Genomic DNA, 19,143 nt, shown 5'->3' with positions numbered 1-19,143 from the left:
ACAAGTGCTGGGTTTATAGGCATGTGCCACTCTGCCTGGCTCTTTTTTTGATTTGAGATGAAGTGCTGTAGTTGGCCCTGTGTGAGAGGTTTAACTAGAAACGGTTCATTCTCATTGCTATCATGTGTTCATAGAGAAGGCCCTTGACAGATGAGGGCTGCTATTTACCATGTTTGGCTTAATGAGGAGACATCTCTTTCTTCTCCTCTACCTTTGAGCCTCAGGAGCTCTTGCTTATTTATAGCCATAGAAAATGGCTGCAGGAACCAGAAACATCCACAATTTTGTGATCTTTGTTGCTCTGCTGTCAGTGGCTGTACCTGATGTAGGACTATGGGTCACTCGAGGAAGACTGGTGAGAACATTGCAACACAGCTGTGCTCCTTGGTAGGGGGTCATCACCTGGCACCTACTACAGGGCCCAGGTCCACTTCTGCTTCTTTATCTCAAGTGGAAAGTGAATGTGCAAATGCAGATGCCTTCCAAGGCTTGCATAGCTTTGTGTCTTCTTCAGTGCCTCATGTCTTCCTGGAACCTTGATCTGAAGCACTCCACTTTTACTTTTTGTCTGTGGGCATACTGCATTATTGCAGCATTTGTAGGCATTGTCACTAGGTGTTTCAAGCCCAGGGACTTTGGATAGTGTTAGGATGGAAGTGTTAGGACATATTCTTATTGAGGGTCCCAGCTCTCCAGGAGACAGTGTGGGGGTATTGTTTTCTGTTTTGCTTGGAGGGCCAGCTATGTGGGACTGTTTTTACAGATCTGCGCCATTTATCTGCAAAAGAGAACTATTACAATTAATTACTTTATAAAACCTGCCTTTGAGCCAAAAATGAGGACATAGATTGCCTACTATTTTAAAATGAGACTCTTACCAGGATAATTCTTGGAATTTAAAGGCTATTTTTTTTTTTTTTACTATCTCATTCTTTAGATCTTAGGTATTTTTCTCTATTTTTTTAAATTTTGTATTAATTATATAGCATTTTTATTTTACTTACAATAGTAAGTAAAAAAAAAAAGTTTTCCAAAAGGAGAGAGTTGATATTATCCATCATATATAAGTACCCAGTCTTCTACTGTCTCACTTGCCCTGGGAAGAACCTGGGAAGGTCAATCTCCAGGTCTCATGGGGGTGCAGGTAGGACAGCATGAGACCCACACATACAGTGTGCCACCCAGCTTTTTCTTCAAGAAGTACAGGATGCCATCTGGGGAGATAGGGCTGCAAGTCAGGAGGTAGCTGGGACCTATCCCCCGCCCCAGCTCAGGGCAGGCAAGCCCTGTCCTCTCCTGTCTGTGACCAGCCCTTTCCAAACCATATATGAGCTAGCAACATCTGCTGTGAAGATGAAAGCTCAAAGCAGCCACATGCTATGGTCTGAGGGCTGTGGCTGAGCCTGTAAGTCAGGTAGTATGCACCTCTGGGCTAGTAACTTCTCAGGTTGCTGTTTCTTCTAGGGTCATGGGAGCTGATCTGGTTGGCAGAACTGAGATCTGTCAACAGCCAAGCAGGGACACTGACAAGGCTGTTGGGCTAATAAAATGGGTTTCAGGACGTGCCACAATAGCCTCAGGGAGGGATAGGCAGCTGAAACAGCCCCACAATGTTCCAGGGTCCTGTGAACATAGCACCTCATATGGCAAAAGAGATTCTGCATGTACAATTGCAGATGTTGAGATGGGGAGATTATTCTGCATTATCCAGAGGTCAGAGTGAAAGACATGAGCTGATTGCTGTCTTGGAGAATAGAGGAAGGGTCCACAAGCCAATGAATGCAGGTTCCCCCAGAAGCTTTAGACGGCAGGAGGGAAATTCTTCACGGAGCCTGTAGAAGGAATGCAGCCTACTCACACCTCAACCTCAGCCCAGGGAGAATCCTGACCCCCAGAACTGTAGGACCAGGTGTATGGTCACCCATACAGCCACGATAAAGACTCACTCCCCAGGAGTGTGGGCATGGACAGAACTGAGGAAGCCAGGACACCACCAATGCAGAGCCCAAGGGAGGGAGAGTGGCCAGGAAAGCCCGGAAGGGTCTCACTGTGACTGATGAATGGGATGGTGCTCAGAGTGACCAAACAGGAAGGAGCATACCACCAGAGGATTGGACCCTGCTCCCTGACCTAGGGAGGTAAGCCACCCCTCCCCTCAGCAGATAACAGTGAGATCACAGACACTATCCAAGACCTCCAGAGGGGAGCATTGGCTGCAGGGCCACTGAGAAATTCAGGGGCAGGACTGCTCCTTTTCTGTGACCAGGGATGGCTGTGTCAGACACACTCCCCCAAACTCAGATGATACACTAATGAGGAAGAACCTCCTGTCTGAACTATACCCCAGTAAACTTCAGATCCATCGGAAACCTACTGAGGAACCAGGAGGATTGGAGCTCAATGCAACAGAGCTGCGCTGCTCCTGAGATGAGGAGCCAGTGTGATCTAGTGACCCTGGCTGCCATCCTGAGGTGCTGTACTCTGGGAGGGATGAAGTCTGTATTCCTGGGAGTCCTAGAGCTGCCCAAAGAAGTGTCACATCTTTGTCACAGGTGGAACTTACCAGAGGGAAAAGAAAATCCTCTCTACAGAAAACTATCATCCCAGGGCACAGATACTTCTAAAGATTAAACTAAGCTGAGTGTGGTGGCAGAGTCCTATAATCCCACCTACCTGGGAAGCTGAGGAAGGAGGATCACAAGTTCGAGCCCAGCCTGGGCAACTTACCAGACCCTGTCTCAAAATTAAATATCAAAAAGCTGGGGCTGGGGCTCAGTGGTAGAGCACCTCTGGGTTCAGTCCCTAGTATGAAAAAGAAAAAAGAAACAAAAACAAAGGACAGAAATTGTTGTCACATGTGAAACCCGGGGAGGCAGGGACTTCTGTAGGGACACCAGAACACTGTAAGCTGTCCAAGTGAGGCCCTCTAACAGGGTGGCAGGAGCAAGCATGTTTCTCAGATGAAAAGCCAGCCTGGCTGAAACAGGGGTGTGGGCTTATGCTGGGGAGCATCAAATTGGCAGGGCAGGGAGGAGCCGTTGGAGGGAGGGATGCAACAAGATGGCATACTAGAAGGACAGATGGACACAGACCAAGGATGGAGGATGGAGGCTATGAGAGTGGTTGCAAGGTCCCCAGACCAACCGCCTTGGCATTACCCTGGAGTTGTTAGAAATGCAGGTCCCCTAGCCATTCCAGACCTCCTGCCCATCTCAGCAAGGTGTCCACATGTCAGAGAGGAGAGCTCCCAGAGTTGTCAGTAGGACACGTTTAGAGGCTCACTACCCAGATGCCAGCCTCAGGGGAAGGACATGGCACAGTAATGTCTCAAACAGAAACTTGTCATTCCTCTCCAAAGCCCAGCACCACTTCTGCCACGTTGAGGCCACCTGCACTTGGAATGCTCAAAGCACACTGACCAGCCTACCTCTGATCCTCCTCATTCCCTTCCTGGATCATTCTTGTGTCCCTTGCATGGGCCTGTGTCCTCCAATCTCTGAAAAGCCACATGTTGAAGAGGGATAGACCTGAGGCTGCCTGGACCCCAGTTCTCACCTCTTACCATGTTCCCACTTTGTGTATCCCAAGACTGGGAGCCCCTAAACTTTGCTTCTCTCAGTTCTCTGCACTGTGACCTCTAGCTCCCATGTCTCCTTAGATATTCTCTCCTTTCTGCTGACTCCACGTCCCCTCCTGCTCTCTAGATTGGACACTCCCTATCTGGCCAGTGAGCTGGGCTCTCTCTGGACTGGCCTCTTTCTCAGGAATCTAAATTCCTAAACACTGACACTCCATATATTTTTCCCTCTTTTTAATTTTGTTTCAGCTGGGACTGTAAACTGGACCCTTGAATCCATGTTGGGCAGAAACAACAAAATCCACCTTTGACGCTCCTGTTTTTCCCAAGGATGTCACTGGATCTGATGGTCACAAAGAGGAATTTCTCTTTGAGGTGCAGAGACCTTGACTCACCAGAGGACATAGAAAGGTGAGAAGAGCAGACTCGGCAAGGTGTGGAGAACCTGCTGGAGAGACGTGTGGAGTTTCCTTGGAAGCATCCTATTCACATGGACCCCAAGGTTAGGACCCAAACTGGGACAAGCCCAAAGAACAGACACATGGCTTGAGGTCTGGGGGATCCCATTGAAAGCTTCCATGTCCTAGGATATATCATCTTACCAGGACAGTGATGTGTACACCCACCAGGGAAGCTCACCTTGGTTTCAGTGTTCTGAGTTTTTATTGGAATTCATTAGGTCACCATGATTTTTCAATTGTCTTGCAGTGGAACCCAATCTCTTGCCTTCCTCTCCTTCCTGAAGTACTAGCTGATATGAAGCTCAAAGTTGCACACGCCCCACAGTCATGTGGTAACTTTTCTATTGTGGCTGGCTGTTTTGGGATCACCTTGTTATCATAAACTCAGATTTAGTCCCAGAGGCCCACTATGAATAATAGAATCTCCTGTCACCCAGAAATTTTCAAATACTGGTTAACACAGATAGTACAGCTGTCAAAGCCAAGGAGTCACAAGGAGCAGAGCAGTCACATGAAGACAGCTTGCTGTGACTGGATAGATGCCTTACAAGGGTTCAGGTGCAGGAAGCTTGGTCCCCAATGTGGCAGGGTTGAGGTGGTAGAAACTTTAATATGTGGCATCAAATGGAATGTAATTAGATCATGGGGACATTTTCCTCAGAAGGTATTAATGCTGGTCTCACACACTGAGTTATGAGAACAGGTTGTTAATGGATTTGGCCCCCTTTGCACTTGGCCTGTTTCCTTCCTACTTCTAAACCACACTGTGATATGGCCAGGGAGCAGGAGGACTGCCAATATTCCAGCACCATGCTTTTGGGTTTCCAGAACTATGAGCTCAATAAACTTCATTTTGAAGACTGGGGTTATAGCTCAGCAGTACAAGACTGGCCTCACAAACATACAACCCTGGGTTCAATCCCTGGTAGTTCAAAATAAGTAGATACATTCCTTTTCTTAATAAAAATTTCAGCCTCCTGTATTTCTTTATTGCAACACATAATGTACTAAGTCAGAGCTCCAGGAGATGGGCAGCAATCAGAAGCAGGATGAAGGTGATAGTTGAAGAGCAGCATGAACTGTAGGCTCTGCAGACACTGAAATAGCTAGGAAATGAAAAGGAGAAATGGTCTGGGGAGGGCAGCTTGGAAACAGATCCTGTTTATGAGACACACTGGAATCAAAGGTACTGATGTAGCCCTAGGTACTCACAGGATGGCAGACGTGGGTAGAAGAGGACATATGAGCAGCTAAGATGAGAAAAGAGCTGAATGAAAAAGGGTAACCCAGGAAACCGATGATATATATGAATAATCTATCAGTAACAGATCGGGTGAGAAGGTCAGGTGGCCAGGCTACAGGGTCAGGGTGGGAGCATTTGGAAATCCTGGAGAAGGCTGTGGTATAAGCCCAGGGGCAGAGAGAAGCCTCAGTGAGTCCAGCTGAAGAGAGGGGAGGTCACTGGGAAGGGGGAAAGCTCACACCACTCCCAGGATGAAGATATGGACCAGCTGAGAAAGTGAGAGGGCTGGAGGCCACGGAAAGCTGAGAAGGAAAATAAATCAAGGGAGTCGCTTTGGAAATGCATTGTGATGACAGAAGGAATGTGACTCTCAGAAAAGAGAACACAGGAGCAATTAAGACAAGAATATGGCAGACTCGGAGCGCCCAGGCTTTTGGAACCGAAGAACATACAGAGCTGCATGTGGAGGCTGAGCAGAGCTGGGGAGAGGACAGCTGTAGTTGCGGGTCACAGGAACAGCTGGCTTTCTTAGAGAATGTGGGGAAATTCAAAACCGTGTTAAGAATGATTAAAAGCAGAAAAGTAGGAGGGCAAAGGAATCAAGGGTTTGAGGTTATAATAACTTACACAAAGTGGATCAGATGAGAAAATTAAAAGAGCAAAGAATTAGAAAGCCCCAATTTTATATGAGGAGAAAATGATGCCACAGGACATCAGAAGACAGGTAGGATCCCAGACAGTTATGGAGATGGGCTTTACTGAGGGAGGAGGTCAGGGATAGTTTAAGGAAGAAAACCAGTGGCAGCAGCTTTATGAGGACAAAATGTTTAGAGATCAGAAAGATGCAAAAGGTTCTCTCCTATGATTACTCAGATTCTTTGTTCTCCCGTTTCTTTTCTTCTTTTTTTTCTTTAGAGAGAGAATTTTAATATTCATTTTTTAGTTTTCAGCGGACACAACATCTTTGTTGGTATGTGGTGCTGAGGATCGAACCCAGGCTGCACACATGCCAGGCGAGCGCGCTACCACTTGAGCCACATCCCCAGCCCTATTCTCTTGTATCTTTTGCCTAAACTAATTATACACCACACCAATTGGAAAGCTGGAAAAATAAAATAGGGGTGGTAGTACTAAAAGGGAGAAGGGGGGAATGAATGAAAGACAGCTAATCTGTCATTGCTACCTGCCAAGCTCTACCTCAATGTTCCAAAATCAGGAAATATAATTTTTGTTTCCAAAATCAAGTTGTTATATTTAATATTTATAATCAAAGCATTCATTTTACATGAATGTTTTGATAATTTGGGGGAAATTTAATTGACCGTTTAATTATCACCAAATAATGACAGAGATATTCCTGTGACTTTTTTCAAAAGGAAACTCCAGCCCCGACCTCTAGGCATCCACCAATCCACCATAGAAATTATTATCTTTCCCAAAGATGCATAAAACGAGAATTGAACAATGCTCTCCAGGCTCCCGAATTTTCAGTCAACATAAATGCTTGGTTGAAATTTTTTTTAGAGAGAGAGAGAGAGAGAATTTTTTTAATATTTATTTTTTAGTTCTCGGCGGACACAACATCTTTGTTTGTATGTGGTGCTGAGGATCGAACCCGGGCCGCAGGCATGCCAGGCGAGCGCGCTACCGCTTGAGCCACATCCCCAGCCCCTTGGTTGAAATTTTTTACTTTCTTATTTCATCACAAGTTTCCTTGACTCTGTAAGTACTTTGAAATAAACAAAAAGTAAAAAAAATTCCAACCATCACTGAATCAAGACACAATTAGGAGGGCTGGGGATGTGGCTCAAGCGGTAACGCGCTCGCCTGGCATGCGTGCGGCCCGGGTTCGATCCTCAGCACCACATACAAACAAAGATGTTGTGTCCACCGAGAACTAAAAATAAATATTAAAAATTCTCTCTCTCTCTCTCTCTCTCTCTCTCTCTCTCTCTCTCTCTCTCTCTCTCTCCCCCCTCTCCTCTCCTCTCCTCTCCTCTCCTCAAAAAAAAAAGACACAATTAGGAAAAAAAAATGAAGGAAATGCATTCTAGACATTCCCTTAGAGGCTCCCTTGATCTAAGGAGAAGCCACGATGGAGGGTAGGAGGCCTGTGGGCAGCCAAGGCTCACAGCATGTCTCCTCTGCACTGTTAGAAGAGACAGGCACATTTCACACGGTCCCTAAATTGAGGGTGCTGGGGAGCGCATAAACTCTTGGGAAATAGAATCCCAGTACTCGCCTAGGGACCTGATGTGAGCCCTGGATTACGGATTTCCGGTGAGCTGTACATGCAGACTACCGGACTTCTGGTGCGGGGAGGAACTCGGCCTTGCGAGGGGAAAAGGAAGGCCCACTGAGGTGGGCCGAGACAGACCTATTTCCGGTGGGCCCAGGGACTGGGAGTCCGGTGCCTGCCCGCCCAGCATTAACCAAGATGGGCCTTTTACTGCTCAGGGACTTCTGAAGGGTGCCTGGCACGCGGTGATCCTGAAGACAAAACCAGTCTGGAGACCCTGACGCTGCCTGGTGCCACCCTCACGCTGTGTAGGTGACGTCATGACGTCCCGTCTCTATCCACACCCTCTTCCCTCATCTTCTTTCCTGGACACTCGCCTGTCTCCCCCACTCTATGGTAAGCACCCACAGGGCAGGACCTGAGCCTGGTTTATCGCTCTACTCATCCCACTCCTACCAAATGCTTAGTGAAATTCCAGTAAAAACTCTGGACACTGAAATCAAGGTCAGTTTCCCAGGTTGGTCATATACATCCAATGTCCTCTGAAGATGCTGCATCCTAAGGACATGACAGCTTTCATTCAGACCTTCCTAGACCTTCAGCCACGTGCCTCTTTTAGCTGGTGCCAATTTGTGTCCTTTTTCACATGACAAAACAGTAATTATAGGATCTGTGCTCTCTTAATCTCAGTGAGATGTTTTAGAGAATTATACAATACGATCGATCGTGGGAGTCCCCGAATATGCAGTCGTTGGTGAGAAGTGAGAGTAGCCTGGGAAACAGCTTACAGCTGGTTTCTGAAGACAGGGCAGTGTAGAGTGGGCCTCAACCTGCAGTATGTGACCTCCATGCAATTGATCAGCATCAGAATTGCATTGCACAGTGCTGATCTTTTTTTTTTTTTTTTTAAGAGAGAGTGAGAGAGGAGAGAGAGAGAGAGATAATTTTTAATATTTATTTTTTAGTTCTCGGCGGACACAACATCTTTGTTGGTATGTGGTGCTGAGGATCGAACCCGGGCCGCACGCATGCCAGGCCAGCGCGCTACCGCTTGAGCCACATCCCCAGCCCCAGTGCTGATCTTTAATGACTTTTTCCTTCAGGTGAACTTTTACCTCTTCAGTTGCTCCACTCACCCAACCACCATTCCTCTTTTGACACATTCAACCAGCCTTAAGCTCATTTCATGTAGGTACTTTCCAGCCTCTTCACATCATCTCCACTTGCCTCTAACCCCACATCACATCTCATCACTAGCTCTGTTGCCACCCCTCTTTAGCTTTGTTTTCCTTCTGACTGACACTTTGCTTCACCTGCTTCTTTCCACAGCTGCTCCCGTATTCTCTGAAGTTCCCATCTCCCAAGATGCTTGTCTGCAGTCATTCAGTGCCTACTTTGTTAGCCCTTTCCTCTCTGTGCCTATCTATTTACCAGCTTGAGCTCTTCCTATCATCTCATTCTTCTCACAACTTGCCCTAGTACCTTCATTTCCCTTCACCAGTTTCTATTTCAAACAACACCCTTTGGGTTTCCTTCTGTTATGTAAAACTAGAAATAGATTGTGGAAAAAACTCAAACTGTGACTCCAGTAGCAAAGTCTACCATTCCCTGTGTGTCCCCATCCTTGGACCATTACCAGGAAGGCATCTCCTATTGAGATGCCTCTTCTTGATTTTGGATTTAGATTGTTATACAGCTCTCCTAGAATTTTCTTTCACTCTTCTGTGTTGTCTCTCTCAATGTCCTCCCTGTGTTTCCTGCTTCTAGTCTCTAGTATAAAGTTCTGCAACCTTCTCTGTTGTTTTCAGACGTGAAAAATAATTGAGGTGTTTTCCTCCCACAGGTAAGAAATTTGGTCAATTAACAACCCTGTTAAACAATAGTAACATTTGTCAGCAAACAAACAATCCAGAATGTCATGATCAGATGCATCATTAAGGTAAGAAGATTCTCAACTTTATTCAGTTTCCCCACAAATGCTGTGCTCTTCAAAAGCATATAGCTCCCCCCCAAAAAAATGTACATAGCACATGTGTTCTCTTACAATACATACTTTAAAATGACAGAAAAACATGTCAATCCAAGTTAAATAACAGCAGCTTGATATTTACAATAATGATGATTGAACATCAAATGAAAATTTATATTTATAAGACTATGGGGTAATACCACTGAGGTTTAAAAGTAATAGATAAAATAGATAAAAAGATTAAAAACTTCAGAGAAATAATTATGTGTCGCGTCTACCCGCCAGCAGGAATGACGACAACAACAGGATTCTTCTTTAACACGCTTTATTGGGAGCATCCACTAGGTATTGTTGAGAGAAGGACCCCAAGCCCGAAAAAAAAACACCCCTTATATACTTCAACTGCGGCCCTGCTCGTACACCATTGGACAAAGAGCGCATAGCAACACAGCAGCAGCCAATAGAATGATAGACCCGGCACTTGCACACAAGAGACACCCAGTTCCAGCTTGTGCTCAAAACAACAAGCACTTCTTGAAAACAGTTTGTTCCAGGAGCTAACCAACTGATACATTCCATTCTAGGGAGTGGCTGAAAACAAAGAACTGGGTCTCCGCCCAAGAATTAGGCTCAAGCCCACACAAGGCAGCACAGCAAAATAGCTTACCACAATTATGTACACAAACCTGTTACAACACTCATCACAAAACTAATAAGAAACAACAATTTTCCAAACAACATATGTCTCAAAACAATTTAAAATAAACATAGTTCAAAATAAGCATTTATTATATATACTAAAACTATGATAATCCTATAAATAAATCATCTTCATGCTTGGTATCCTTAAGAGATGCTTGACCCAAGATGAATTAAAAGGAGAGGGTAAAAAGACAATTTACAGAGAAGTGAGATATTAATGGCTAAAGGACATTCACTTTAGACCAAGATCAGCCTTTCACCACTGCTGACATTTGGGCCCAATTTGTCTGGGTTAAGGATTTCTAGCATGTCCTGTGTGATAAGCTGTTCTTTCTCAGGTGTGGCTGAGTAGCCTCATAGCACTCAGCACATATAGAAGCTCATCTTTGTGGTTGGGGTTTGAGACCATGAAGCTGACTTGGATTCAGTCTGTTTCACCATCTGCACACAGTGACTATGAGTGGAGGTGTAAAGGAGTGGATAGAGAAGTTAGGTCCTTGAGCATCCTAAATAGACAATCAGTGACTCTGTCATAAGGCCAGAGATACAGAATTTTGATTCTCCCTTCAGGCCTCCATTCTTCCAGGTCTTCTAGGGAATAAGAGTTCGATCTCGGCCCCACACCCAGAGCTCGGGATCATAAGCTTGAATCTGGAAAGAAAAAGAGCCCCCCAAAAAGCTGATGAGTTTACAAGATATTGAGTGTTTTGAAGTCATAGTTAATCTATTTTCACATTCCTTAAAATTAGTTCACTTTGATTTGAGTCAGGAATTGTAGGGAAAAAACTATACACAATGCTACAATTTCTTCTTTCTAGTTCCTATGATTCAGCAGTCTACAAATATCTTAAATAAAATGTTGAGAGGCTTGATTCTATTAACTAAGTTCTGTCAGCTATCAAGGTGTAATTATTAGGTTTATTTAGCCTGGTGACAAATCAAGTAGCTAAATATGGATATCACAACATTATTTTACTTATTACTAACATTACTGTATATTAGGAGCATATTATGTAAGATGTGGGACATCATATTTTCAGCTTTCTTTTCAATAAAAATTGAGTATATTTTCCTATTTTATATTAAACAACTAAATTATGCTACCTGTGTGGAAAATTTTGTAAAGATGCTTTGACAGAGACAGTGGTTTTGGTGTCCCATTGAATCAAATTTGGAAACTTGATTTTATCAAGACACAGCTTTTTCATTGTCTCTGATTTGAATAGAATAATGGTTTAATGTAGTGAAGTTTTTGCTTGAGTACATGAAAAAACTTTTAAGTTACATGGTTAGATGTATCTTTAATCACTGAAACCCTATTATAATTTTTACATGACTATAAGACTGGCAGATGAATAATTTTGGTATGATTTTTGTTTAAAACTAAAGAGTACATCTCAGTGTTCTAGTGTTCTAGATAAATAATTTTTTTTAAAGAGAGAGGAAAGGGGGGAGAGAGAGAGAGAGAGAGAGAGAGAGAGAGAGAGAGAGAGAGAGAGAGAATTTATTTATTTATTTATTTTAGTTCTCGGCGGACACAACATCTTTGTTGGTATGTGGTGCTGAGGATCAAACCCGGGCCGCACGCATGCCAGGCGAGCGCGCTACCGCTTGAGCCACATCCCCAGCCCCTAGACAAATAATTAAACTGTAATTTTAGTTATATCCAAAGTAGAAATTAATTGTGTAAAAATTCTATGAATGAAAAAATATTTCACTGTAAAATGTTCTGCTTTGTGAATAATTTTAGTCTAGTATAAAGATTCCTTTCATCTCATTTATCCACTTCCTTCAAAATAAACCATAGTTTACAATGGTTAGATCCATCTATACATAAATATATATTAAAGACCAAAGATACATATGTAAAAAAATCACTTGAATCTGCTTTATTAAACTGTAGTTCCCTTATTGCATAGAAATTGGACTTGTCTTTACATTTTTAATGTACTTTACTTTTCCTCAAGAACTTCATTTTCTTGAAATGAGACTTTCTTTTATTACTTGAATCACTTATATATATCTGATAAATTTCCACCAAATTTTTGTTAGATGGTATACAGTAAATTGAGGTACACATTTTGTTCACTAACACACCCCCCCCCCGCAAAAAAAAACAAAAACAAAAAACTGAAGACTGCCCAGGAAATCCTTCCCTCCCTGCACAGCCCTCAGAGTTTTCTCCTCCCCAGAGCCCACCTGCAGCCACCCACCTTCCTGTGTCTCTCCAGTCAGCCCATCCCTCTCCCCCCACAAGCACACACAGCACCACCCACCTCCTCACACTCCTCCTTGGAAACCCGAGTGTTCCAGCCCATGGAGCAGATGAACTGATAGCGCAGTTTGTGGAACAGGGGACGCTGGGCGTAGCTCTTCCCATAGAGGAAACGAAAGATGTCTTGTTTAGGAGCCTGGTTGTCCTCCTCCATGTCATTGGCCAGGTAGCTGGGGAAAGAAACCAGGTTGCTCCTCAGCAACACAACCAGGAAAAGCCTCCCATTGGAGTCAGCTAAAAAAGGGACTCCCAGAGGACCATTTTCAGACAGGACTGCACCAGCCCTATTAAGTGTTACAGAGGACCACGCCTTGGTCCAGAGGTCTCTGCCAGACATACACCTTCTGAAGGACTCCAGCCTTTGTCTGGAAAGCAGTGAGCAACACTTGTGGAGGAGGCCTATGAGGTAGTTGGATCCATCCTGGAAGGAATTTCAGGGGGTACATAGAATGCCACAAATGTGAGAAGACACATGTATGAAGGACCAGAGGGGAGCACCTTACACTGCACCTGTGCCAGGTTGGGAATTGGGCATCTGTTTTAGAAATCCAGAGGCAAAAGACAGAACAGTGTTGGTGTAGATACAGGAAGGAAATGTGTCTGCAACTCCAGTCTCTCTGCCAGGGACAGGATGCTTTCCTCCACTCTTCTCAAGTTTCCTTTATTTTTTTAAAACTGGCTTTTAGGGAGCTTGTGTGTTTGTTTTGAGTCAGGAATTGTGGGGGGAAAACTATACTACAATGCTACAATTTCTTCTACACAGAGTAAACAGGACAAACAGGCCAAAAGTAAAGGACAGGTTAGTGCCCCTCTGCTCACTTTCTACCCTCCCAGGTAGTGAGTTCTGATTGATGGAGACCAAATACTTACAGGGCCAGAAAGAAGTGGATTCGTTGGTACTGCCAGGAGAAGAGGCCAGCCCGGCTAAAATAAGCTATGACCATAGACAGGAGGTACTGATGGAGAGAGAGGAAAGACAGAGAGGTTACATCCTGGAACAGGAGGAAGGAGGGGACAGAGGAATGGAGGTCTGGGGTAGAGAGTGCCACTAAGAGAAAGTAACCAAGTAAAGAGACCTGCTTCCTTGGGGAAGGACAAGAAGGACCAAGGTCAGTTGGAGCAGTCAGGGAGAGAGGAGGCCTAGATGTGCACTGGAGGGCCAGCTCTGAGAGGACCTTTTGAGAGAAGGCATGTAGGTCAGCTGGGTGAGGAGGGTCTTGGGTAAGCTAAAGAATAGGAGATCCTAGGGAGAGCAAAGAGGAGAGGAGCCCAGAACCTCAGGTGGTATCAAGCAGAGAGGTGATAGGCATGCAAGACTGTGGTCTCGGACTTGGAGCCCAAGCAACCCAAGCAGAAGCAAGGTCCACCTGTTCTCTCTGCAAAAAGCTGCTAGGCTCTAAAGGGAGATGTTGACAAGTTACAAAGGTGCCAGGACTTGGTACATCTTGTTGGCTCTATGCAGAGGCAGAGAGAAGGACCATGTGGAGCTTGTGTGTTTGTTTTGACTAGGGAATTGTGGGGGGAAAAACTATACTTCAATGCTATAATTTTTCTATAGCCAATGCACTTTTCCAAAGTTCCCTGCTATGGCTGATCTCTCCCCCATGTCAGGAGGACTCAGAATGCCTCTACCTGAGAGACTATTAGATGATGGATGCTTACATTAGACCTGACAAGGTCTCTGTTTGGGATCACAGAGCTTGGTTCCAATCATCCTGATTGCAGACATTATGACTCTAATAGATTTCCTCCTCCCTGAGGGGTGAGTAATGGGACCATGTTCACGAGGCTTCAATGGGTGAGAGAGAGCAGAGAGAATAGAACCTCCCTTGGAGAAGGTGTTGGATTGGAGCCCAATAGAGGACCATAGCGTCAGAAAGCCCTTCCCACTCCAGGCTGTGCTGGATCAGTAACACTTCCCAGTGGAAAACAACCTCACCTTGTCAGACACCCTCATGTTCTTGTCCCAGGCCAGGAATCTTTTGACAACAGGATCCTCTGTGAACAGAACACTGGTGTTAGTTTGGAACCAGAAGGGGTTTCAATGGATGATAGAGAACAGAGAGAACAGGACCTCCCTTGGAGAAGGTGTGGGATTGGAGCCCCATAAAGGTGGGTAGATAGAGGACAGGAACATTCCTTGGGCAAGTTGCTTTGACATGAGACCCCCCCTCCCCCAGAGAAACAACTGAGTGAGGGTTTGGGTAACATCTGGATATCTATATGAATAAAAGCTTTGAGTAAACTGTGAAGGCTCATCATCACCCAAGAATATACCACCACCTTAGAATCAGAGAATTACTAGGTCATTCTCTCATGGAGGAGGAAATCTATTAGAGTCAGGATATCTTCAATCAGGACAATTGGAACCAAGTTCTGTGATTCCAAGCAGAGACCTTGTCAAGTCTAATGTAAGCATCCATCATCTAAAAGTCTCTCAGGGAGATGAGTCCTGAGTCCTCCAGGAATGAGGATCTCAGGGATAGTAGGGCTCTTTGGAAAAGTGCAGTGGCTATAAGTTCCTTCTTTGTGTAAAGAAAGGATTGGAGGGCGCTACCTGGGTGTCTCCCTACCTAGAAGCCTGTTGAAAACCTCATGGTGCTCTGGTTGCACCAAGTCCATGCACCGTTTTTTGAGTTTCATTTTGAGGCCACACAGTGACTCCACATCCCAGGGGTGATTTAGCTCACTTTCCACATCCTCCAGCTCATCCTCAGATTCAGTGGAGGATTCCCTCTTTCTCTTTAGGCCAGTGGTCTCAGGCAGGAGGCCAGATTCTACCCAGGGTGCAGAATCAAAAATCCCTGGGGAATCATCCTCCGAGTCTCCCTCAGATTCTGAGGTCCACTCTCTCTTCCTCGAGGACCGACATGGGAGGCAGGGTTTTACCCACAGAGCTGAGTAAAGGAAGCAGAGTCAAGCTCCTGAATTTGGTACTCATCCTTTCATCCTCTGATCCCAGTTCACCTCCCACACCCCAGACCTTCAACTGTTACCTTCTTCTGAGCTATTGTTCAACCTCTCCCCTTTGCTGATAAAAATGTGCCCCTGATTCTCCTTACCAGTGTCCCTTCTCCCTGTTCCTCAAAACTCTTCCTCATTATGGATACTTTCTTCCATGGGTGGAGTGACCCTTTTTACATCTCCTCTACCTACTTCCTATGCTTATATCTCATCTTCTAACCCAACTCCTTTCTCTACAGATTTCCATCCATGTGGACTACCCATGGCAAGGAACTTTAAACTTCAAAAGTGGGCTCCCTAGTCTACCTTTTCTGGGTTCTCTACCCCTTCCTTCCTCCTTACCAGTCATCCTGTCAAATCAGTTCTCACTCTAGCTCCCTCACCTGATGGACCTGGGACCTCATCATCTACCACCACTTCCAGGTGGGTTTCTGAGGTGCTCGGCTGGGAAGGCGATTGCCCAGACTGGGAGATTTGTTGATCCGCCATAAGTTCTCCAATACTCTGTCTTCCTTCTACAAAACCTAGATTCTTACTAAGGCAAAGCCTTCTTCCAGAATTTGGTTGTATAGGAATCTGTTCGCTCTTCTCCAAATGGGAGAAACCAGGTGAGGAACAGTTCTGAGGACAAACTGTTGCCTACTGCACTGCCAGTGGTTCACAGAGTCTGTCCCTTCCAATCAGGAAGGTTGGAAGCCTCTGATGTCATCGCTCATTCCAACCTGGCAACCAGTTTGAAGGAAAACACCTGCAACTGTCAGACTGGTATGTGCACCTGTCCTAGAGTTCTAGAGGAGATGGTCTCTGCTGCTACTGATCCACCTTGCCAAACTAACCTATGGGTCTCTGACTCCTCCCTCTTTCACTTCTCTCTAGAATGTGGGTTCTTCTCTCCATTCTCAACACAAAACATGTTAGATTACCTGCCTTTTAGCATTTCCATTTCAGAGCTTAGTGTGGGGGAAAGGAAGGAGGATGGCAAGGAAGATGGAGAAGGGCAGAAATGACAAGACTTCCCAAGAAGGAGTTCAGTATGTACAAAAGAACCCACATACACTGAATTATCACTTGAAAAACCTAAATGGAAACACTCAATTTAGCAAATCTATTCCTCTAAGTGCCACTGGCCTTCACTGTTTTCAGAAATCTGTCAAGGCGACATACACTGTGCACTTAGGCACCTTTAACACAGGATTCCTTTTGAAAACATAAAATCATAGGAAATTCTACACATGTTCATACTCTTCACAGAGTGTCTCCACTTTCTGGGAGTCTATGGATCATCTCTAGTTAGCCTCTCATTTCCAATCAATCTCTCTCCAGTTTACATAGTATATTTGGGAGCAAAGATATTGCTCTTGATCTGGATATTTCACTGTCACCCATGTGCCCTATGGAAAATCTCACATGTGAAAAAAGAAACAAATGGAAGTTTTCCCATACAAGACAGAATATAGTATTTGCCGAGAAGGTGGGAAGTGCAAGGGATGTGTCCCAGCACCCAGTGGAACTGGGGGGTTGCTTCCAAACGTCCTAACTCAGCTCCTTTCCAGCTGGGCATTCAATCCATGTTTTTCTTTGTAGCCACAAAATGTGGTTAAATATGTAGAAAACTTACCATGTTAACCATTGTGATGTGTAGAGGTGAGTGGTGTTGATTACATGCATGTCTCACTTAATAATGGAGATATATTCCTGAAAATGTGTTTCAGGATGATTCATCATTGCACAAACATTCTACAGTGCTCTTACACCAACTGAGATGGCTTCAGTCTTACTTATGCTATGTCATATTGTGGAACAAATTCATGTATTTTCCCATCACTGGCCATAATGTCATCATGGGGCATGACTATAAATTTCTCTTGTGCATCCACCTCCATCATCCATCTGCAGAGCTTTTCCATCACCATAAGCAGACAGTCTTCACCCATGAAACACTAACTCCCACCTCTCCTCTTCACCTCCTGCTGACTACCATTCTCATTTCTATCTCTATGAAATTGGACAACCCTCAGTACCTTATCTGTGTTGAGGACTGGGAATTCATACAGTATGTGTCCCAGTGTGTCTGCCTTATTTCACTTTGTGCACTGTCCTCAAGATCCTACATTACTGGAGGATGGATCAGAATTTCCCTCTTTCTTAAGGCTGAATAACAGATGGGCAACTCCATCTGTTGTCCATTTGTTCATCCCTCTGTGGGCATTGGGTTGTTTTCTACACTTAAGCCTGAAGTCTTTTATTTGCCATTATTGACGGAAGCACACTTATTATTCATGTTGTGCATGAGGTTTTATTTTGCATTTTAATATCTTACATGATTCTGATGATCCCATGCCAAATAAGAGTAAATGAAGGTTGATTCTTGTTATCTACTGAGAGTCAGAGTCCACCTTATTTGGCAGCCATGGATGTTCAGAGTTGAATGAGGATCCATCAACCTTCCAAGAAACCGTGAGTTCCTTGGCAGCTCTTTCCCAGGCCTGGGCTGCCCTCTAAGTATCTCCCTGATGGGAAAGGTCCTGGCAGTCAGGAAGCAGGTCCCATTGCTGTGGAAGACCAATTTCTCTACTTATTCAGTTTCTAGTCATGATGCCTTTAAACATCAGAGGTGCTTGGGTCCTCCCACAACAAATAGAAAGTTCATACTCTCTTACAGTGGACAGCTTTCAAGTACATTCACATGCAACATGATAATTTTTCGGTCAATGACAGTCCATATATATGATGGAGGTCCCACACAATGGTATAGACTAGTGACTTAGGAACCATCTTAGCTTCTGTAAATACACTCAGTGACTTGGCACAGTGACAAATTGCCCATCAGCACATTTTTCAGTCCTCATCTTACTGGTTAATGATGCACAAGTATACGTGAGAAGATTCTGTTCCCACTAAAATTCTCTTCCAGACCATAAGAAGTCCCAATTATTTTGGGACAGTAACACGACTAGTTTTTGCCTGATAGGTACCTTCACCTCTCCACTTCTCTTCCTGTTGATGCAGTCGTATGCAGCAATGATGATAGTTAAACTGGGAAGATAACAGAGTGAATAGATCTGCTTTGCAAACACCAGCCTTTTTGCATAAGGTCAGAGGTAGGAACACTACAGTACAGTTTCTGGCCCTTGCCTCATAGATTCTAACTGAAAGGACATGACAGTTTTCCAAATCTGTCTTTGGATTAGGTAGCAGGGATCCTAAAGAAGCTGAAATCAGGCTGGGTGGAGTAGAACGTGAATGTAACCTCAGAGGCTCCAGAGGCTGAGACAGGAGTCTTGTGAGTTCAGACCTAGCTTCAGCAACTTAGCAAGGCCCTAAGCAACTCAGCAAGACCCTGTCTCTAAAGAAAATATAAAAAAGGGTTGGGGATATGGCTCAGTGGTTGAGTGCCCCTGGGTTCTATCCCTGGTACCAAAAAAAGAAAAGAAGGTAAGAAAGAAAATAAAGGAAAAAAAGAAATAAAGAAGGAAAGAAAGAAATAAAGAAGAGGAAAGAAGGAAAGAGGGAGGGAGGGAGAAATTGAAACCACTATAGAAAAAAATAAAGAGGAAACATTTTTATGGGAAGGTGAAGGCTTACCATGGGAGGGCTGTGCTAGTCCTCAAGTCTGCCACTGATGGGGACCATCTGAAGAATGCTCCAGTAGTCCTTGTTGCTGGAAGTCCCTTGTTGAGCCTTGGAGTTCACATGGACAGGAACCTCCCAAG

The 19,143-nt window shown here is 44.6% G+C and overlaps 1 protein-coding gene across 1 annotated transcript; it reads right to left on the bottom strand.

Moving 5' to 3' along the window:
* Positions 1–10,782: 10,782 nt before the first annotated feature.
* Positions 10,783–15,779, bottom strand: LOC308651220 (speedy protein E4-like; the record flags this gene model as incomplete). Its single annotated transcript, XM_081298172.1, has 6 exons — positions 10,783–10,842; positions 12,468–12,636; positions 13,337–13,422; positions 14,406–14,464; positions 15,040–15,243; positions 15,773–15,779. 6 exons carry the CDS (start codon positions 15,777–15,779, stop codon positions 10,783–10,785), a joined length of 585 nt encoding a protein of 194 aa, XP_081154298.1.
* Between the last annotated feature and the right edge of the window lie 3,364 nt (positions 15,780–19,143).

This window comes from Spermophilus citellus (assembly GCF_964194105.1).
Source record: "Spermophilus citellus genome assembly, chromosome: 6".
In the NCBI taxonomy this organism is placed as follows: Eukaryota; Metazoa; Chordata; class Mammalia; order Rodentia; family Sciuridae; genus Spermophilus; species Spermophilus citellus.
This window is presented reverse-complemented; position numbering and strand designations above follow the sequence as displayed.